At 40.8% G+C, this 22,604-nt stretch overlaps 2 protein-coding genes across 2 annotated transcripts; both read left to right on the forward strand.

Moving 5' to 3' along the window:
* Positions 1–582: 582 nt before the first annotated feature.
* kpna6 (karyopherin alpha 6 (importin alpha 7)) lies at positions 583–14,849 on the forward strand. The gene is made up of 14 exons (XM_084563297.1): positions 583–795; positions 3,112–3,245; positions 3,356–3,448; positions 3,573–3,672; positions 3,782–3,876; positions 4,297–4,428; positions 4,547–4,635; positions 4,754–4,853; positions 5,571–5,734; positions 5,831–5,909; positions 7,010–7,135; positions 8,186–8,313; positions 8,897–9,081; positions 9,437–14,849. The coding sequence occupies exons 1-14, from the start codon at positions 792–794 to the stop codon at positions 9,622–9,624; spliced, it is 1,617 nt and encodes a 538-aa protein (XP_084419423.1). The 5' UTR covers positions 583–791; the 3' UTR covers positions 9,625–14,849.
* Positions 14,850–14,880: 31 nt separating this feature from the next.
* On the forward strand, positions 14,881–22,349 carry txlna (taxilin alpha). The gene is made up of 11 exons (XM_084563289.1): positions 14,881–15,173; positions 15,820–16,012; positions 16,608–16,871; positions 17,083–17,174; positions 18,290–18,460; positions 18,792–18,986; positions 19,089–19,208; positions 19,307–19,381; positions 19,472–19,564; positions 19,658–19,753; positions 20,012–22,349. Exons 2-11 carry the CDS (start codon positions 15,829–15,831, stop codon positions 20,351–20,353), a joined length of 1,632 nt encoding a protein of 543 aa, XP_084419415.1. The 5' UTR covers positions 14,881–15,173; positions 15,820–15,828; the 3' UTR covers positions 20,354–22,349.
* The last annotated feature ends 255 nt before the right edge of the window (positions 22,350–22,604 follow it).

Consider the following 22,604-nt stretch of genomic DNA (forward strand, 5'->3'; position numbering starts at 1 on the left):
TTGACCTTCCACCTTCCTTTTACCAGGGAGAAGAGCCAGTCTGGAAGCAGTGAATGCCCCACTGCTCCTCTTTTATTTGTACAACATTGCCCCCTAAAGTTCTTTTCTGGTGCATTTCCCCCCGCCCCCCCTGAGGGGCCATGTCAGAGGACAATGTTGTCTCACAATATAGTGCAGTAATTTACCACCACTTGCTCCCAGCAAATTGACCATGAATGCATCTCACCTGTATTACTCTGTCACATTCAATTTAAGAAAAACACAAGAGAGCCACGGCTGTTCACACATTTTAAAACCTGGGGGAGATATGCTGATGCATGACAAATACAGTCATCTGAACCATGCCAGAGCGTATAAAGAGGGAGGAACAGTCAGTGACTTTGGAAGAAACCTGTCATGAAATCAGGTATTCTCTTGCTCTTCCCTAATGAAAAACTGAGGTACTTTCATAATGACTGAATTAATAAGCTAATGGTTCATCTTAGCCATTTCCACAAATATATGCATTTATTAATGATATAAATTCAGTGTTTGACGGATTATCAATGTGTATCATTAGTAATGTAAATTAATTGTGTTGTATACTTCACCGAGGGTACGTTAATGGAGCATTGGAATGTTTCGTGGGGCAAGTGCGCCCCCTGGTGGCAGGAAGTCGTTTATATTTTGACGTTTCCGTCTCCCGGCAGACATATTGCTACAGGAGCAAATTCTGGAAAGCTAGAAGTGGGAACGTGTTTAAAACTGATTACTTCTTAACAGCTCAGTACAGTCGAATCCAATAGGACACAATGGGTAAGATGTTTCTAAAATTAAGAATGTAGTTTTTCTGGTGGTTTTAAGATTCATATGTGTCGTCGGAATAACTGATTATGAAATCCTCGTCCTGTCACTGTTGTTTAGCTAGTAAGCTACTTCGTTAGCTAGGCTAGGCTAGCTACCTATTAGGGCAGGATGAGTTGCTATTTTACGCTAGTTCACTTGTTGTGTAGTGCAATGTCACTACGTTATGTGGTATTGGGGCATTGTCTCGTATACTATCAGATATCATACGAGGCGTATTAACGCAATCCCAACCAGAAACGGCCAGTTCCGTTTGTTAGCCAACTTGTAGCGAAGAAACTTAGCTAACCGTTAAACTTAGCTACGTTAGCACCGCGCTGTAGCTGCACTTATTTGAGGAGGAGAGACGAGTATAGCTCAGGTTTCAGGTTAATATCATTCATGTCAAGATATTTTCTTTCTTGTCGAGGTTACACTCGCAACCCACTCTGACGCCCGTTTTTACTCTACAGTGAGGTGTTGATAGCGGGAATGTTAGCAAGCTGTCGGGGTGTAAGGCGGCGCTAGTGCAGTATTGTGGATACTTTAGGCGTATCTCAGCTGTTCGGTGTGTACTGTTTTGTGGGTATGGCAACGGTAACCTGCCAACAGACTTCCAACGACTCTGCAAAAGTGTTAGGCCATTACCTGTAGGATGACAACGTGTAATATTCTGTGTCACAGATTTGTGTACGCGCTTATGCTAGCGTGGCTACGTTAGCTGTCATTCTGCCTCGCTCTTCAGACCAGCTCAAGTAGGCTACTTAAAACGTTGATACAAGTCTTAAGTTTGGTGTTATTATTTTGAGTATGTTGGCAGTGAATCGGAAAATGGTGAGCTAATACATCTAATGAAAAAAAATGGCTTGGTAACACCAATAAGAAATATTGACGTATTTTAATTGTAAGCTAAGCTAGAGTGCACATGTGACACCAGGGGTCCCCATGTTTTCCAGACTATTCTCATACAGGATTGTATTTCTCTTTGTTTTAAACATTTTTACTTTACATCAACTTTACTGGAAAAGTCGTATGTGAAACAAGGTGGATTGAAAGGGGAAAGGACGGCCTTCAGTACCTTTCAAATTCACTGTCAGTTCTATTAGTTTTTAATATTAAAAACTGGTTCTTGACTTGAACCACTCTTTGTGCTTGACTTCCCACCAAATCAGTCTCGGCTTTAATCAAGTCAAATGAAGTGGCTGAGTTTGTTCACCAAAACAGTAGAACTGTGTTTGCAACCATGCATGTAGTTTCAGGTTTATTTGCAGAGGTCGAGGCATATCTGCCGCTTCACCCCCATCTTTAGGATTATTAGTGGCAGAAATTTGAGAGTAGATTATATAACCATGGCTAAAAGACACTAGGTATACGTAGGAGCTTGGTGTTCTTCCTAATTGAGATAGCAAACTCTCAAACAGCTCCTACCAGTCTGCTTTCCTTCCTTGCTGTCAGTAGGGTCTCCTCTGAAATGTCCTTTCAGCTGAGCTATTTCCGTGCCAACCAACCCAATCTGCCCACAGGCAGTACACTTCACATATAGCCGCTAATCTGTCTAACAAAAAAAAAAAGAGAGCATCCAGCTGCAACCTGTGTTTGTGTGCGGTCCATCCCTGTAGCTTTACCATCTGCACTCCTTACATCACAAATGCACATAAGCTTTTCACGTGGCCGGTTGTGCTAACGCCCTCAAACCATAACATGACCTTAATTTGCCACACTTGTTCAGATATTTAACCTTGGAACCCCCCCTTCTGTTATGATGGAGTTCTTTTGGCACAGAAAGGAGGTGGCAGCTTTCGGTGTTGTCCCCACCACTCTTTTGCTCCCCTGTAACCCCCGGGTGAATCAGTGCTCTGCCTGGTGCTGTGTTCTGGTGGCATGACTGCACAAATGCTGAGAATGAGCAGTTTGTCCTGTGTGGGATCCACTTTATGCCAACTCTGCGATTTAACCCCACTGAATAAATACGTTTGTTCTGACCGCCAGCTGACTGGTTGATGAAAAGCTTAGCTGTGTGCATGTGTGTATTTTTAGGTCATGTTATCCAGTTTTTATGAGCTCGTTTATACAAGTCCTTTTTATATATAGGCCTGTCTGTAAACTGTGTCATCACCATCACCTATTAATAGAGAAGTGAGGGGAAACAAATGCAACTTAATCTGTTACATGGTTGCTTAAACTGCCCTACACATGGTGTGCTCTTTGAGTTCGCCTAGGGTGAGGCAGATGTACACAGTTTATTTCTTACATGCATCCTAATCATAATGTGTACCCGTGGCCCTTCAGAACCGTCAGCCAGTCCGGCCAAGGATAACTACAGGATGAACCGTTACAAGAACAAAGCACTGAATCCAGAAGAGATGAGGCGCAGGAGAGAGGAGGAAGGTATCCAGCTCAGGAAACAGAAACGAGAACAGCAGGTATTATTGCAAATCTTTATTTGAGATTATGTGGCTATGTTGTCCATGCACAAGGCGAATAATCTAGCTTGTCTGTGACTCTGTGGAATCTCATAATTTTGTAATCACAGCTTTTCAAGAGGAGAAATGTGGACATTCTCAATGAAGAAGAGGCCATGTTTGAGAGTCCACTGGTGGACTCTTACCTCAGCTCTCCAGCAACAGTGAGTGCCTGTTTTCTTAATGATTCTCACGCAAAGAGGATTACACTTGAAGTTTATATTTCATTACTGCTGTGCCTGTCCTGAGTGGATCGTGTTGAGAGTGCTTGTACTTCTACCCTTGCAGGAAGGAGTTATTACCAGAGAAATGGTTGAGATGCTTTTCTCAGAGGACCCAGAACTTCAGCTTGCCACAACACAGAAGTTCAGAAAACTACTTTCTAAAGGTACATGTTGAGTATAGTGTCTTCAGTGAATTTACATATTAGTGGTGATAATCATGGTGGTTTCAGAGACCAAACAAAATGCTTACATGTAATTTTACTCCGGTTTTAGAGCCTAACCCACCAATTGATGAAGTTATAAACACGACTGGAGTAGTGGAGAGGTTCGTGGAGTTCCTGAAGAAGGGCATCAACTGCACGCTACAGGTCAGTAAATTAAAACAGTTCCAACGGAAGAACATCTTCTGAGTAAGAGACTTGTATGTGAAGTACTGCAGGAGCCAGACAATATCAGATGCATTCCAGTCAGTCATACATTCTGCACTGTTAGATTTTGCTGATACATGCCCGTAGACACTCTATCTGATGGCAAGACAGTAAAAGCAGTAATTTGAACCTGTTTTTGTTGGCTGTCTGTTTTTTCAAAGCAAGCAGATGAACTTTATCACTAGTATGCAAATATCTTACCAATGTAAAATGAACAGTAATTTGTTGTTTGTGGAGATCACGTAACATTTTAGAAAGAATTCTAATGTTGGCCGTCATTTATTCAACATGTATTAAAGCTTCATTATATAAAATTTCTTCAATTGCTGTTTGTTTCTGTGACTTTTTGTGCCACTGCAGTTTGAAGCCGCTTGGGCTCTGACCAACATAGCGTCAGGAACATCCATGCAGACAAAGACCGTGATTGAAGCTGGAGCAGTGCCGATCTTCATAGAGCTACTTAACTCAGACTTTGAGGATGTCCAAGAACAAGTAACACACAGTTTCTTTGGTGTAACGAGTAGTGTTCATATTGATGGTTGTAGATTTAATTGTATTGCATTGGTCCCTACTGTTTCTGAGAAGACTTTGTGTGTTGCTTCTTCTTCAGGCTGTGTGGGCCTTGGGTAATATTGCAGGGGATAGTGCAGTATGCAGGGACTATGTGCTGAACTGCAACATTCTTCCACCACTATTAATGTAAGTTCATTTATATCTGTGCATCTCTAGTAGCAATCCTTAATCAAGTCTTATGCTTTTTCTACCCTTAATATATTTCAGAAATGATTTTTTTTTTTTTTTTTTAAATTTTCTTCAGGCTCTTGACCAAATCCACTAGACTGACCATGACCAGAAATGCTGTGTGGGCTCTATCTAATCTTTGTAGAGGAAAAAACCCTCCACCTGCTTTTGAAAAGGTACCACAACACAAAAACATTCATAATTTAAGAACAGGCCCAGGACTTGAATATTTTGCTTTAGACATCTTCGGCTATCAAAACACATGTAAAGTTAGATCTTCACACATATACAATCAGGTGTAGGATAAAGCTTGTGTTTTTAATGCAGTTGTTTCATTTCTGTTTCTTTTTCCAGTTTCTTATTGGCATGACAAAACTTAGTGCTACTATTTACTCATGATAAAAGTGAATCAATGAATTAAATAGATTTTATAGAAGCCATACACAGATTCTGAAACTGTCATACAAATCCTTACATTTAACTTTGTGCAATACCGCTTCAATCAACTCATTCAGGCCAACGCAAGTCACTGGTTTGTCCCATGTCACAACTTCAGTATGTCATTTGTTTTTTCTTTTCTGAATGATCGCATTGATTCAAATTCTATATACTTATATACATAGAATAATCTCATAAGCATCACTTCTAAAACAGTGTATACATGCAGACTTTTTGCTGGAGTTTTCTTGTCTGAATACCAGTTTTCAGTGTCCAAAAGTGCTTGAAAAGTAGTAGCTTAACCTTAAAAACATCAGATGGTAACAAACGATGCTGTTTTCCCCCTCAACCCCTGCTGTAAAAGTTTTCACTTAATATTTCTCTGTGATTCATGTGGGGTGTTAAAATCCATGTTGACTCTGATCATAAATATGTATTATGTCTGTGCTGTCTAGGTGTCACCCTGTCTGCCAGTGCTGTCCAGGCTTTTATTTAGCAGTGACCCAGACTTGCTGGCAGACGCCTGCTGGGCTCTGTCCTACCTCTCAGACGGTCCCAACGACAAGATCCAGGCTGTCATTGACTCTGGCGTCTGCAGGCGCCTTGTAGAATTACTCATGTAAGTTCAGGCTTTATTCTTAGTTGTTTCTGTTGCAGTAAATTTGACCTATAAAATTCTTAAAGTGCCCTCTCTATTAAACCCTTCTTACTGCAGGCACACTGATTATAAGGTGGCTTCTCCTGCCTTGAGAGCTGTAGGAAACATTGTGACTGGAGATGACATCCAAACACAGGTGAGAGTATAAGAAACTAAAGTTATTTTTGTGGATCTGCCTTTGCCTGTTGAACTAAAGGGAAAATAAAAACTAGGACACTAAAGGGTTTTAAGTAGTGTAGTTCATTCTGAATAAACTCTTTAAGAGTTTAAGAGTGCATTCAAATGTCTTGGTCCAGACCAAATCAGAAGGATCCCACAGGCATCTTAAACATTGAACCAAAAGATACCAAACAAAAGACATACAGATAAGGGCACAACTGGTTGGACAACTTTAAAGATAAATATTTTGCTGCGTGTAGGGTTAAATGCACTTGTTGAATGTGGGGTAATATTCGTACCAGTTGAACAAGATAGCTCTCATGGCGAGAAGAACCAGGTATGCTTAAGTATTTTGTCCTTTGAAATCATAAAATCAAGAACAGTCAATCACTCAAGAGCAGTACTTATGTCTTTGGTATGTGCTGCATTCATATTTTAGTCAGACCATAGTTCATTTGGGCCAGGACTCCCTGAAGGGGTGTCTGTCAGCCTCAGTCTTAGTTTGGTGTGCAAGGACCAGACCAATCGCACATGAGTTCACTTTGATTGCACCAAACTTGCTAAGTGGGAACACACCTTAAGGGTCCTTGTAGCTGTTAATTACGTAAGCAATAAATAAATATAAATGAGGATTAACAAATGAAAGTATTTAATATGAGTACAGTGTGATTCTGTCATTAAATTAACATGTCGGCATGCAGTTAATTATTGATGCAGAGCTGTGTGTGGTTATGTTATGTATTTCCTCATTTACCGATGTCTTTATTTACCTTTATTACTGGAGATGGTGTGATTAGAAACTTCAAGGGTTGGAGTTATTATCTGAGTTTTGTGCAGGTCTAACTTAACGTCAGGTTGGAGATCAGTAAATAATAACTTAACGTGTGTTCTGAAGTCATGACGCACACAGATTAAACAGCACTGTTTTCGGTTCTGGAGCAGCGGTAGTGATGCATTAGAGACAGCAGCTGTTACAGTATTCTACTGCACCCCAGATGATGTTGGGGTTTATTTGCATGCAGAGCCTATTTATAAATTCCCTGTACGGTTAATAACCCTCTGTCTCGCTGTGTATAGGTGGTGTTGAACTGCTCAGCCCTGCCATGTCTGCTGCACCTTCTCAGCAGCGCTAAAGAGTCCATTCGAAAAGAGGCATGCTGGACGATCTCAAACATCACAGCAGGAAACCGAGCACAAATACAGGTGACACATGTACAAAGTTTAGACCTGAAATGGTGCCAGTCCTTTGGAAAATCCACTTTACCCCTTATCTTTTTTCCATTGTATACAAAGCAGGTTCTTTTTTCTGGTTAAAGCTTGTTTTTATGTGCAGTGGGATTATCACTTGCATAGATTTTTCTGTTTGTAGTTTATAATGGTTCATTATATCATAAGGTCTAAATGTCACATATTCATGCCATTGCCCTTTCTGCGTGTTCATAACTACAGCTTCTCATTATTTATACATATGGCACCACACTTTGACATTTGACATTTCCCTCCTGTAAGCGAGCCATGGCAGCGGAACCTGTTTGCTGCTGTATTGTTTTGTAATAATGCTATAAATGGCAAAACCAATGGCTTGTAAGAATTAAGGCTCTGAAGAGAACGTAGATATTTGTCATCATTTCTGTGATACCCTCTTTACTTCTGTGCTGAAATGTCAGCAGTGCACACTACTACCTTTATATAACCACTGCTAATGTCTATGTTCTGTACCCTTTTCCCCCCGATTCATAATTCTTTCCACCAGAAAACAATATTCTTGTCTGTTAGCATTTTAACTTCAATCTTTTGGTCTGGTTCTGTGCTGTCTTGGATGGCTTTTTATAACAAATGCTGCTTCTAAATTGTTATTCATTTCATATTCTGTAATCAAAGCATGTTTTGACACAAAAGCAATTCAGCACAAGCACAATATGCTGTAACTAGGGATAATTGTCCTAGCACATCAGGTATACTCACATTATTGGTGTTTGCTGTCACTTTGTTTAGTGGATTCTGTTAAACAATGTGATTCTGCTGTAGTTCATTTCCATTATTCTTTCATTTGCCAAACATATAATCATGTTTGATTTAAAATGTATTTCTGACACACACCAGGTGATTTATTGTTCCTTCTCTCCACACATCACAGCCCCCGATAGCTACAGATGAGATGCGTTTAGATTCAGGGTACATTTTGCAATGTTTACTATGTAAAATACACAGCCCTGTCGCTTTATTGATCTCATTTTTTCAACCTCTCCACAGACTGTAATCGATGCCAACATCTTTCCAGTCCTGATCGATATTCTGCAGAAAGCTGAATTCAGGACCCGGAAGGAGGCAGCCTGGGCCATCACCAACGCCACCTCTGGAGGAACACCAGAGCAGATCAGGTTAGATTTAAAGTAAATACTATAAGTCTATTCAGCCATTTGGATGAGATGTCCAGTGGTTTGATATCTCTTGTTTCAGTGAGTTGATTATGTCAGTACCAGATCTGTAGGGTCAACTTAATGGACAAGACACGTTAAGGTGTTGAATGAGAAAACGTTTAGTTGTTAATTTCAATAGTACAGGATTAAATAACCTGAATTAGAAACGTTTCAGCTTGTTTAAAGTATCAATTTTCAGTATGACAGAGGTCTTATTGTGAAGAAGTATTGTGATAGTAAATTAACCAAAAGCTTGCTCAAATGAAAGCTCCCCTGAGAGACTGACTGATTAGAAAATTCAACAGTTCAAGTTAGGGACTCAGTTCAGGCCATAATGGGAAGTGGCCATGAAGATTTATTATATTAGGTGAGGAACCAAATAAATACAGTAGATACTTTATTGGAAGTCTGATTTAACACAAACTGTTGTGTAGTGTAATTCAAACTGTGTGACCCTGTTTTAACTCAAGATCTGAACCTTGATCCCAAAAAGCGTGTCACACACCTCTGCAGTGTTCAAACATGTGTGTCTGTTTGCGTATAGATATCTGGTGAATTTGGGCTGTATTAAGCCCCTGTGTGATCTTCTGACCGTGATGGACTCCAAGATCGTACAGGTCGCCCTCAACGGGCTAGAAAACATCCTGAGGCTGGGCGAGCAGGAGGCCAAGCAGGAGAACAACGGCACCGGAGTTAATCCTTACTGCAGCCTCATCGAAGAAGCCTATGGTACTGTGGAAAATATTTGAAGTTAATGGAAACATATTTATGATGTGAATTCAGTTTCTTAAAAAAAAAAAAAATCTACTGAAAGACAAAATAAATGTAATGATAACAGAACGATTTATTTTTATGCGAGTTGTTAAAAATGCTGAGACTAGACTACTAACAACAAGCATGTGGTGGGCTGTAAAGAAATGCCTTGTACATAATTGTATGACAGAGCTGAATTTTTTTTTTTTCCAAACTTTTACAAAAAAAAATTTCACTCACCTCACCAACTTGAAAATTTAAGTTCAACATGTCAGCTGTCACAGTTAATTCACGTCCAATATTCTGACACAATCTAAACTTGCTTTCCCAGGTCTGGACAAGATAGAGTTCCTGCAGAGCCACGACAACCAGGAGATCTACCAAAAGGCCTTCGATCTAATTGAGCACTACTTCGTTGTGGAGGACGAGGACAGCAGCCTGGCCCCTCAGGTGGACCAGGCCAACCAGCAGTTCCTCTTCCCCCAACAGGAGGCTCCTATGGAGGGTTTCCAGCTATAAGTCGGCAATCCTCTCCTCTAAAATACATCATTTACCCCCTCTGAACCTCCCCAGCTCATGGAGGGCCCCTAGATGCCTAAGTCATGCCACTATGCCCTCTTCCCTGATCTGCCACTACCCCCACACCTCAACTATCATCAACATAGAGACACACCCTTTGGAGGATAGCTCTCGTTACCCCCTTTCTTCCTCCTTTTCAACCAGTGGACTGGCTTGTTACAGGGCAGACTGCTGTTTTCTGGCCAAGGGGAACGGGCCACAAAAACTCCATTACACTTAGAAAAGGACGTGATCACCTCATAGCCCAAAGTGTAAGTCTGCTCTGGCTTAAAACGCACACACAGACATCTTCCTGCCATTTGATTGCTCTAAGGTTCTCTCATTGGCAGTAACGGTGGTTTGTTGGTTAATATATTTTATATACACTTCCATTTCTTTTCCAATGGGACATTCCTACTTTTAGGATTACCAATGCATCCCATGCTACAGATTGGGGTGCATAAGGTGAAATATGCCCAGCTCTTGATGTCAGTCTGACTTAGTGCAATTCAGAATACACTTGTAGAGTTATCCCTTTTGAGTTTAACAAGTAGTTATTTTTTTTCCACACCCTTTGTGTATCTGCTGTTATTTTTTTTGTGCTTTTGATTATTTCTTTTTCTTCTTTAATGGAAAGCGCTTATTAAGGGACACCCTGATCATGAGGCTTCAGGCTGGTCTCTGCATATCTCCTGATGGGAAAAAGAATATATTCTGTACAGGGAGCACAGAGGCACAAATGTCCATCCAAAGTCAAGGGCTTTGTATTGGGCCAAAGCCCAAGCTAAGAGGTGGAATCTTTTTTATTTTATTTTTTTTTTCCTAAATGGGACAAAGTTGTGGGGGGTAATAAGTACGAACCCTAAATTAGAGAGCTCTGCATGGGATATTGGTGAAGGCATTGGGTTTTTAGAGGCTCCGTTTAAAGATCTAAAAAACTAAATAAAATCTAAGTTTTGAGGGTGGAATAGTTAGAGATCCAATGTTCATTGTGTGCTGTGTTATTAATAACATTACATTTGAATTCTGATGTGAGCTAACCATTAAACAAGGCATAGTCGTGGATTTGGGGGGAGAAGAGCCGGCAGCAGCAGCAGCAGCAGCAGCAGTAAACCCAACTTATTTTTATATTGAAATGGATTCGGTGCATCGCAGATGTTTGGCATCTACAGTCAAGATAATAGTTTTGCTCTCTGAACCCCATTGTGTCTGGGTTGCTGCTGACTAGCCAGGCCCTGTGTCCCCCCTCTCCAGTTGTATGTGGTAGGGTTTTTGCATGGTGTTATATTACCCTGCTTGCAGTCACTGAGTATCCCTGGCCAGACACAGACAGCTGGCACAGAGAGATGGAGAACAGTGAGAAGTATAGGTGTAACATTGCTGCTGCTCGGCGTGAGCAGCGTTTGGAGTTGAAAGAAGGAACTGGGCCGTAATGAATTTGCTGGTGTTAACAGTGATCGTGTAGTGATGGTGTTTTGTATAGTGGTAGAGTTGATTTATAACTTTTGGCATTCTATATCACTAGATTTCTGAGGAATGGGAATGACAACGGATAATGAATTTGCATGGGTCCATTGTGATACGTATAGGTATTGATGTAAATAGCCTCTTCTCCGTCTGGCAATGAAGGTCTCCGCCGGTTCTTTGTCCCCTTATGGGTCTAATAACCACCAGAGTTTGGCTAGGGATATGTCTAAGGTTAGTGACAAATCTAACTGCAGCAAAAATTCAAGTATAAATATATATAGATAAATATATATAAATAAATATATATTTGCACACACTTCACGCACACTTGCATACAACACCAGCAGACACTGTACACACACACTTCACACAGATGAGTGGCTAGTAGCAAATGAAATAGTTTCCATAATCTTTGGGTTTAAAAAAAAAAATATTAAAAAAAAAAAGTTCTAATTTTATTTAATTTTCAAGTTTTGTCTCTCCAAAGTGTGGCGATTGCCATTTTGGATGTTTTTCGTTTCATAGCACTTAGTATATGTTTTCTTGTTATTTATGAAACTGATACCCTCGGCTCTGTTTTAATGAAGATTATTTTCAGTTTTATTATTAGAGACACAATTCAATTGAGGGATGTTTCTTTCTGAAGTCAGGAGCATTTTATGGAAACTTTTTAGTTGTTTCTTGCCACATGACTTACGATGGTTTAAACTAGCCCTGCAAACTGACCTGACCGAGGCTGATCCTGGGTCAGTGTTCAGGATTTGTGGATGAAGCAGAACTGTGGTTGTGTGATGTTCGACTGACAGGCACTGTGTGAGGGAGAGGTAGATCGACTCTATGACTATGTCCCAATCAGAGTCTGGGAGCCCTTGTTCTGTGGATCACTGGAGCCCAAATGTTAAATCATCAAGCTGTGAATTGAGTTTTCTCAAAAAAAAAAAAAGAAGAAGAAGAAGAAAAAAAAATCTGCTGAATATCAAGACCAAAGAAATTCCCTCTTATTGGGTAAAGCATCTACTGCATGCAAGAGCTTCTCTTTTTCTATTTATTTCAGTATCCTATTTTTACACAAACCCCTTACTTCCTGTGTCAGTGCATCATATCGTGGTGGAAGCTGCTGCTGTTTCCTGCATTGGTTTGAGGAGTACATGATGTAAGAGAGGCTGTTTTTGCATCATGGGTTTGAGATGTTTTCCACAGAACACGTGCGCTCCCCGTAGACAGGAGAGGAAACTCATGAATAATTGAGCATCAAGAACTTTTCTCTACACGTCAGATGTGTAGGGCCGCATTTACAACTGTACAACAAGTCTTCGATTTCACAGCCAATTCTGTGCTTGGCCTGCAAATAATGCCAGAATTGCAATGTTAAAAAAAAAATAAAAATGAAAATAAAAAAAATCAGTGCATCAACCAGGAAGAAAAATATATTTATATTTCTGAAGAACGAAAATGCACTCCTGTTCACAAAAGTGCCAATCTGACCAACAAAGACTGGAGGTTCTTATGTAACTGTCTTTGACTTAGAGATTTTTTTTCTTTATATCTTTTATTTACTTGAATGTGCACACATTTTGTGCAGAACATTGCTGCTCTATTTTCTTTATCTATAAAGTTACATTTGCCATTGTTTCTTTGGAAAAGTGGCATTCTTTACTATGGGCACCTAAATATGAAATTTGATTCAAGACGTCTGGGAGGGACGAGACTTGATTAAATATATATAACTGGTCTTTCCTGCTACTTCCCAGCTGCAGTCCATGGGCAAGATGGTCCCCAGTTTTACAGTCTTCTTATTGGTTTTCACTGTGCATTGCTGAGCTGCAAGTATTTGGAATCAAAGAACAATTATTTAGGCACATGATGCAAATAGGAAAGCGACTATCATAGCAGACAGTTGCAGGTACTAACCTTATTGTCAAAGGTAGTTTACCAAAGTTTTGTCATCCCGGTGGCTGGTTGAAATGATTTACTTGATGTTTCGTTTTCAGTAGTTTGTCATCGGCTCGTGTCGATGCAGTCAGAATGACTGAGAGATTGCGTGAGGCCATTTTTCAACTTGCTTCTTTTCAGTAGAAGCTGCAATAGAGAAGTCCCTCTTTCTTTCAACTTTTCTTTTCTCTCAAATTGAAGTGCTGTTTAAAGAATTTCAAAACCTGCAAAAGTAATCCAGAAGACTGCAATAAATATTGTCCAAAATCAGGCACACCCCAGAGGCGAAGATCCACCGACACAAACTGCTCTCAAAGGTGACACTCCTTCCACTGGGTGGGGAGCGGACACGGGCAACTACTTGACATTTTTCTAAGAATAAACATCTGGGATTCAGAAATAGTGCAGTGATTTACATTAAAAAGTATTATGATTTAAACTACATGTATGTTCTGATACATTGACAGGGATTCACATGCAATTCTAATCACTTCTGCGAAGTGGAGAAAAAAAGCCTCATTAGAACATGTCACAGAAAGAAAAAAAATAAAACAAGAGGAGAGGATACAAGCCTTTTTCTGCTTTTCTTGATCTTTTTTTTCCTGATCAGGATCTTCTGGGCTATATTTTTGCATAATTGTGTTTCAGAGTTTGTCCCAGTCCAGCTGTATGATCAGGAGCCTTGGAATATATATAGAGGATTAACCAGACGTCACTAAATATCTCAAATCTGACTTGTCTTCCGTCCTAGAAGCTGTTAATGTCTTTATCAAAATCTAAAGCCAGGCTTGGCTTAGTCAAGTTATGTCTACGCTACAAATGTTTACAATGCTATGCGTTTGTAAAATACTTTTCCATATGGCATCACTGACCAGTTCTGGTGTATTCTCTGCTCTGGTCCTCGCATTTATTTTACGTGTATTTATTTTCTCTATTCTCTTGTTTATAATTTTTCATTTGCTTAAAAATGACCCATCTTAAACTGTGACTTGACTTGACTTTACCGACGGTATGAATGAGTGACGAGAAACTAATACACTTCAACTGAACATGACACACAAACATTGGAGAAAAAAAAAAATGCATACAAGAAATGGCAACAATATTGAAAATGTAATGAAATTATTATGTTCAGTGGGAATACTGTTCAAAACAAATAAAGTTATGTTGCAACCCTTTAATGTATATGTTCTTTCACTGCAGGCTATTTTTGTCAGTTGTGTGGAAAGTAGATGCAGCACTTACCTGTTGATCCAGTCATTGTCTTTACCTTAAAGTGGAAGCATGGAAATGATTATGAATATGCATTATGTTGGGGGAAAAATCACATTCTCAGTAGTTTTCAAATCTGTCTTCAAAGATAATAAGTGAGTAGCATAAATGGAAGTAGTTTCCTAATACTTATAATTGGCATAGGCTATTTGGTCATTAAGTTTAGCACTAAAATAATTTCCTCTTTACATTAAATGACATTTTGTACATGATGTGAGGTGAACAATTCAAAATGGCAATCTCAAACATTTCAGTTTTGTTTTCTTTGGTGACACCTATGGCGGTATGTGGTAATTACAGGTGTGGTTTTGAAGCGTCTCCACAGACACCTAAATATTGGATACCTTAAATGCATAGATGACATATAATTTCATCCGTGGGTTGTAGGTTTAATTGTGTTACCTCATTTGGTGTCAGTGACATTTATTCAAATGCAAAAAATAAAATCTCTTTGTAACCTGTTGTCAAATCAGTATGAAACCAGCGAATTGCTGCTTTTTTCAGTGAAAGATTCGTTCAGTACTATCTACATTAAATTTCTTTCAAATGATTAAACACTTAAAATTCACATTTCTTTCTCTGATTAGTCCAAAGCCGCATTTTTTAGCCGTCTTCCCGCAACAAATGAATGCATTCGTGTATATTTTAGGTCTAGGTAATACCTTCTGAATCGTATAGAGGGCGACAAAGCATCGAGATGGGTTGAGAGCTACAATCAAAATATACGAAGAGTAAGAAGCGGCCAAAGTTATAACCGGAAGTAAGTGCTTTTCGTCTCACGCTGTTGACGAAACCTGCAGTACACAGACACATAAGCTATTTCCTCCTCGAGTCTAAAGGTAAACAATTCCATATTATACGTGGTGGCAGGATATAATTTAGAAACAAGTGTACATGTAGTGTGTCTTTGTTTTTTGTTGTTTATCCCCAGTGTACGCGAGCTAACGCTGGCTAACTAGTAGTCATGCAAGCTAGTTTAGCTGCTTCAGGCGGATAACGACGTTAGCTTGGACTAGCTATCGTATGTGAAATTTTGGTGGCAAGTGGGAAAGCGAAACCTAACAGGGGAGAAGAATTCCGGGCAATAGCGTGAGATTTTAATTGTGGCAGCTGAACATGTTATCATTTGGCTATTCGCCTGTATAAGATGAATTCAATATTTAAGTCCAGGTTTCACTTACAGATTCACTAACCTGTTTAATCGTGAACAGTTTCTGCTTTATAGGACCGTGTCAATTAAAGAAACCAGTTGCTGCTTTACTCTAATCTGTCTACTAATAGCTGAGACTTAATGGAGGAAAAAGGTTTTCTTTTTAACCGAGTCACTTGCGCCAATTTTAACGGCACTGAAGCGGCTGCTGACACCAGCCAAGGCTTAGATAAACAGCTCCCCGTTATTTTAAAATCACGACTCGGTGTTCCTGGTCAGACTTGTGTACCACTGTTTATTTTATTTTATTTTATTTTTTTTTCTACCTGTAACAGACGACAGATATGAAAAAACAAGACACGGAAGAGTCTGCCACCCTGAGCAGCGAGGATACTCCTCCCACAGCAGGAGGGATGGAGTCACCTGCAGCCGCTAAGGACAGCTCAGACAGCAGCAGCCCCAAAGAGTCTGGACCACAGACGCCGCAGACAGACACACCTCCACAAGGACACAAGGGGAGAAGTGAAGGTACAAGTCTAGGCGTTGGCATGAATGTTTCAGTTGCTCCATGTACATGTGCTGCTGTTCCAGTAAGAATCGGGATAATCAGATTGAAAGTGCCTCATGTATCCACCTCAGGCGGAGCAGACTGGCCTAATCCATCCCAGTTTTAAGGGACTTTCAATTAGATCAAGAGTGGCAGTGATAATCCATTCACTAAGAAAATATTAGTGTAAAGGCTTCGACTGATCACTCTCTTTTGTTGGAATAAATATATTCTTTCATTAATAGTTTGCCACGGTAAGAACTGCTTTGCGCATGTCAAAGAAAATTCTATTTGGATTGATGTTGTGGGGCTTGTAAATGTAATTTTATTTAGTGTCTATGTAATTTCATAATCACATACACAGACATAAAACTGCACTTAAAAAAATAATCATCCATTATATCGTTGAATTTAGTTAAAGATCCTTATAAAGTTTAGCATTAAAGCTCGTTAACCTGCACCTTTCTCAGTAGGCATGTGTATTGCTCAACAAAGACATTGTTACACGGCTGCAGCTTTCACCTCTACTTTCGTTTCAACCGCTTGATTTTTTTTTTCTTTCTTGGCTGTGTCCAGCTGCGGATGCCGCCCTCTCTCAGTGCGACATGGCCGAGGAGCTGAGCCGGCAGCTGGAGGACATCCTCAGCACCTACTGCCGGCAAAGCCTTTCGGACGACGCCAGTGCCTTTCCCAACGGCCAGTCGCACAGCCCGGAGCTCAATGGCCTGAGCAGCGAGAGGGAAGATGACAAGGCAGGGGAAGGCAAGGTCAATGGTGGTGGCAGCGGGGCAGAGAAGGAGCAGAAGAAGTCTCAGGATAAGAAGAAAGTGAAGGGTCTGGGTAAGGAGGAATTCAGTCTTAAGGGAGCATCCCTGAAGAGACTTTGTGTCCAGTGTGCTGAAACTTAGCGTCACACTGCTTCCTTTAGAGAGACTGACTGTATTGCATTTTGGAATGTCGCGTTGCCAAAATTAGATTCTTATCCAGCTGTACTACTTTGTTACAGAAACTAATCGCTCATTTGTTTCCGTGTTCTTCATGCTTTGTGTAGGCAAAGAGATCACCCTTCTCATGCAGACTCTAAACACACTGAGCACCCCAGAAGAAAAGCTTGCAGGTCTCTGCAAGAAGTATGCTGAACTGGTGAGTCCTTTTTACCCTAACCTCACACAAGCGTCAAGCAGAAGCACTCACTTCTGTCACGATACACTGCACCACTCTGCATCTGTTTAACAAAGACTGCTGCATCACCTTGACGTACACAAATCCCACTGACCACACTGAGAGCTCAGGTGTCAACAACACAGGATTTCTTCTTCTTTTGCAAGAGGGAGCACTCACTGTGCTTCATCTTGGTCCTTCTCAACACAGCAATAGTGGATTTTAGTGTGGCCATAAATGAACACAGTCTTTGATCAAGTCTATCCATAGATGTCGGATATTCACCACGTAACGCCTCATTTGCAAAACAGGCATGGAGCTAACAGGCTCTTGATAGCTATAGTAGGTCATCAAGCTACTGCTTGGACGGAGTGATCCAAAACGTAGTGTGGTTGAAGTCTGGTTCGTTTCCAGCTTTAGTGAGGATTTTTGGTTAATGTGTGCAGAAGATTAGACAGATGTTAGGAGTACATTCTCAGGAGGTTACCTTGAGTTCTGGGGACATTCACTGTTATAGAAAAAGTAAAATCAAGTGCATTAACAACTATTATCTGTCTACTGTTACCACTTGTATAGAGATGAGAAAATTTTAAATGTTCCTTCAAAATTCTGTGACCAAAACTCTCTATTCATGATTATTAAATAGTTGGAAAAGCATGCATAAGAAGATGAAATCTTTTGTTTTGTCACCTGAGCTCTCAGTTTGTCCAGTGGGATTTGTGTACTTCAAGGTGATGCAGCAAACATCTTTGCCAAACAGATGTAAAGTGGTGCAGTGTACCGTGACCTCAATATGAGTCAGGGTGCTGCGTAGCATTTTACAGCAAAGAAAACCTCAGATGATCATGCAGAAGTTTTTATCTGCGACTGCGGGGTTTCAAGTCGAACCGCTGGTTCGTGTCTGTGTGAGCCTGAGAGAGCTCACTTATATTTGGCAATGTGTCAAAGATGATGTGTGCAAACTGATCTGCAGTTGTGTTAAAGGCCGATGGTTTCTAGTGTAGCTGATGTGTTGTTTGTCCTGTCTTGGTCATATGTCACATTAGATGACACTTACTAAGAGCTTGTCAGAAAACAAATGAGTGTGCCTTTTACAGCTGGAAGAGCACCGCAACACCCAGAAGCAGATGAGGGTGCTGCAGAAGAAGCAGACCCAGCTTGTCCAGGAGAAAGACAACCTGCGCAACGAGCACAGCAAGGCCATCCTGGCCCGCAGCAAGCTGGAGAGCCTCTGCAGGGAGCTGCAAAGACACAACCGCACACTGAAGGTACTCTTATTAAATTAAATTATTACAAATTTAAATATTTAGACATTAATCTGCTGAAAATGATTCTGCAGCCAAGACATATTTCTTAAGGTTTCGTGTCTGTGCAGGGCCGTGCAGAATAATGTGTCACTTTATTTAAATATGGTTGTGGGTTTTAAAATCAGCTATTGGCAGGTGTCACTTTCACACCAAATGTCAAAGTAGCTGTCACAGTCTGATGCAGAGGTAAAAAAAAAAAAACAGTCTTGCATGTTTAAAGCTGAGCCGTCTGGGGGGGAGTGCAACGTAAAGCTCTTTGAGGACACTCAGTGTTATCACAACGTCTCTGCAGGAGGAAGGGATGCAAAGAACCCGGCTGGAGGAGGAGAAAAGGAAGGAGGTGACGTCCCACTTCCAGGTGACGCTGAACGACATCCAGGTTCAGATGGAGCAGCACAACGAGAGAAACGCCAGCCTCCGACAGGAGAACACAGAGCTGGCGGAGAAACTCAAGAAACTTTACGAACAGTACAAACTGCGCGAAGAGGTGAGTGGGCAACATTTCCCACGAGGATTACTCTTTCATTCCAGACCATGAGTTGACTGTCTTATAACTGACATTTAAGTTACCATCTCTTTACCCCACCAGCACATAGACAAAGTGGTGAAGCACAAAGACCTGCAACAGCAGCTGGTGGATGCCAAACTGCACCAGGCACAGGAGCTGCTGAAAGAGTCGGAGGAACGCCACGACAGAGAGAAAGACTTTGTAATTATCCGGTTTACAAGCACACATGTTAAATCCAACCATGAGGTTCAATCTAACTGTTATTTGTCCTCGTCTCTTGTCCGCTTCTCCCTCCCCAGCTCCTAAAAGAAGCAGTAGAGTCTGAAAGGATGTGTGAGCTTATGAAGCAGCAGGAAGTTCACCTCAAACAGCAGGTTCCTGTCAAGTATTTACACTTCAGGTTTAAAGTTCGTAGATCAAGTGTTTTGTTTATGTCTAAAACTGGGTGTGTGTTGTTTTCCTAGCTTTCACTATACACAGAGAAGTTTGAAGAGTTTCAGACGACCTTGTCCAAGAGTAACGAAGTCTTCACCACCTTCAAACAGGAGATGGAGAAGGTGAGGTGTCTGAGAGAGAGAGAGAGAAGGAAGGAAGAACTGTGTGTACTTTTCATTGCTAAAACAGCACTTTTGTTTCCTTTGTGCTCACAGATGACTAAAAAGATCAAAAAGCTGGAGAAGGAGACGGCCATGTATCGCTCCAGGTGGGAGAGCAGCAATAAGGCTCTGCTGGAAATGGCCGAGGAGGTAAAGAAGCATTTGATGTTGACTAGGATATTAAAATAAGTCCGCTGCTGCCTTTTTGAAGGTTACTGAACGTAGCAGTTTCCAGGTGGCTGAAAATGGAAATGCTGTCTTGTAGTCCACTAGCAATAGAATAGAAATAATTGCAAACAATATTTTCTATTGTTATTTATTGTTAGTTTTTCTACTAAACTGTGTTCCCAGAGTTAAAACAATAAAAACATCCCGTGCGTAATTTGTGTGCATGTGTTCCGTCTACAGAAATCTGTGCGGGACCGGGACTTTGAGGCGCTTCAGGGAAAAGTCCAGCGGCTCGAGAAGCTGCGGCGGGCGCTCAAAGTGGAACGAAACGAGCTGAACAAGAAGGTCCAGGGCCTCAGCGGTCAACCCGACGGCGCCGCAGGAGCAGCAGCAGCCGCAGCCACAGCAGCCTCCGACCCGGGCACCGACTCCCCCTCCCCACCACCTACGGACTCTCTGCTGGAGCCCAGCACCTGTCCCGCCCCAGACACCACCTCCTGCTCCCACTCCTGCCACTGTGGCCCCGTACTGGACACAGACACCTTACTAGAGGGGGCTCAGCCTGTCCCTGCACAGGAATAAAGCAGCACTGCTCACACTCTCCTCCTCCTCCTTCCTCTCTAGCATCAAGCCACTAAAAGATAAGCCACCAGCCTGCAAGCCACTACTCCTCTGCTGGATGAATGTTAAACACTGGTTTATATATTTTTAGGCAGAATATCTGATCGACATGTAACAGAAGGGTTAACTTGTATCTTCCCAGTATCGTCTGCAGGCTTATATAAAGGTGAGCGCAAGATTCAGCTTCACCTCTGTGGATTAACATGCACACTATAACTCTAGTACTGTGAATTACTGGATTAAGATTTTACTAAAGCATTTACATGGGTTACAATAACCCAACTAACTGCAATAATTTCCTTATTCACTTAATGGCTGGTTTAGCATCTGCATGCACGTGTGGTCGCCCCCAGCAACAATATCATTAACCACACAAATTGGAAGAAGAAAAGTGGGAGTATATTTGCCTCACTTTTTAAAAGTTGGTGAATAATTCTCCTCATTAGTTGTGAAGTCGTTTTGCTGACAACCCCAAAAGGATGGGGTTTTCTAGCACATGCACACAAACATCAGAATAATCTAAAACAAAGTTATCCAGCTCCAGCTTCAGCCTTAGCTCGACTAAGAAGAGTTCCCGCGCGATCATCTGTAATAATCTCACGATTAGAGTGCATGCAATTGCGCTGACTGTCTCCGTGTTGTGTTGTTTTACTAGTTGTAACAGGCACAGATCTGCCCCAGCAACAGAAATAACTGCACACTGGGATGACACAAGCCAAACCTGCTTATTCCAAGTGGAGTCATTAAGAGGTTCAATTATTTGAGTGTCAGTGTGTGTGTGTGAGTGAGTGTGTGAGTGTGTGTCATATCTGCAGCTTGAGTGTCCCGCGTCGAAGGGGTTTTCACTGAAGCCATTTTTAATTTTTTCTTCCATGTAAAGTCTTAACAGAGATGTCGGACAGTTTCTTTAGACGAGACCAGTTCTTAATAACATCAGAATAATAAAAGATCTACAGGATTATTACAGGAAATTTCTCAGTTTGACTTTTTGTTAGGGCCTGACAGTGTTTTACACTGCTTCCTGTGCAGTGTTTAATCTTAAGGTCTGTTGTTACTATTATTTTTCTATTAATGTAGAACATTTATAAAGGTGTTGCATTTCTCTTTCTTTTTCTTTTCTTTCTTATCCAGTTTTTCAGTCTACGTATCATCTTATCAAAGCGACCACTTTAAACTTGTCTAACTCCATGGTTGTGCTCTGGGTGTGTCATGGTGTGTATGGTGTGTGTGTGTCATTTATCTCCTCCCTAGTCCTGGTAATTGCAGTAGCTTGTAATCAGGTTTTAACAAGAGAATGTTTAAGGACCTCTATGCAAACACTCATGTCTTGGTTTGATTCTGTGGCGGTCTAAACTGACAAGCACTTAGCTGAGAATGTATATTCATTATACCCACTGTCCCGCATGGATGTACTGTAAAAACAGAAGGCATATCTCACAGCTGAATTACTATTATTATTTTTTTTGCTAAACCTATCTTAATAGTTGGACATTGAACGTAATAGCATGCATCTCTAAGATGCTTCTGTAAGGTGCCGTGACTGAGCCTAGTGGGAATGTTATCTGACTTTTGAATTGTAGTTTCACTTTCAGACATGTCCATTCCTCTTCAGACATTCTTCCTTCAATATGTAGCATCGGTGACTCAGCTGATTTGCAACTGAAATAGACGCGGCAAACCTTACTTCCATTGTCCCGTAGGACGTTCATTGTTCCCCGAGGTTCATCGACCATGAGAAGGAACCAAAGATGTTTCCTTTATTTTGTCTTTCCAGTACTTTTATCTTGTATATTTTGTTTCTTGTTGAATAAAAGACATTAACAGTGTAAATAGTTGTTGTTTAATTGACCTCATAGACGCGTTTAAACACAAGGTTTTCCATTTATTCCTCACAGAACAGATGTTAATATTTATATTTATGCTGATTTCTAGTAGTATTTCTTTTTAATTCGACCCCTGCTATGCATTGTGTCCACTTAAAATCAGCTAGACTCTAGCTTGGAAAACTTGGATCACAGTTGCAATTTGGTAAAGGTTTTTATTTCTTCAAAAAAAACACCTACTCAGCCCGTTAAGGTGCCCTGATAGATCGCCGCCATTAATTTACATTATAGTTTTCCATTCTTACACCTTTATTACATCCTTATTGGCAGGAATTTTTTTTTATTTTTTGTTCATTGTAAAACATTTGAGCGTTTAATCGGCCATCGGA

The sequence above is a fragment of the Chelon labrosus genome (genome assembly GCF_963514085.1).
Source record: "Chelon labrosus genome assembly, chromosome: 16".
Classification (NCBI taxonomy): domain Eukaryota; kingdom Metazoa; phylum Chordata; class Actinopteri; order Mugiliformes; family Mugilidae; genus Chelon; species Chelon labrosus.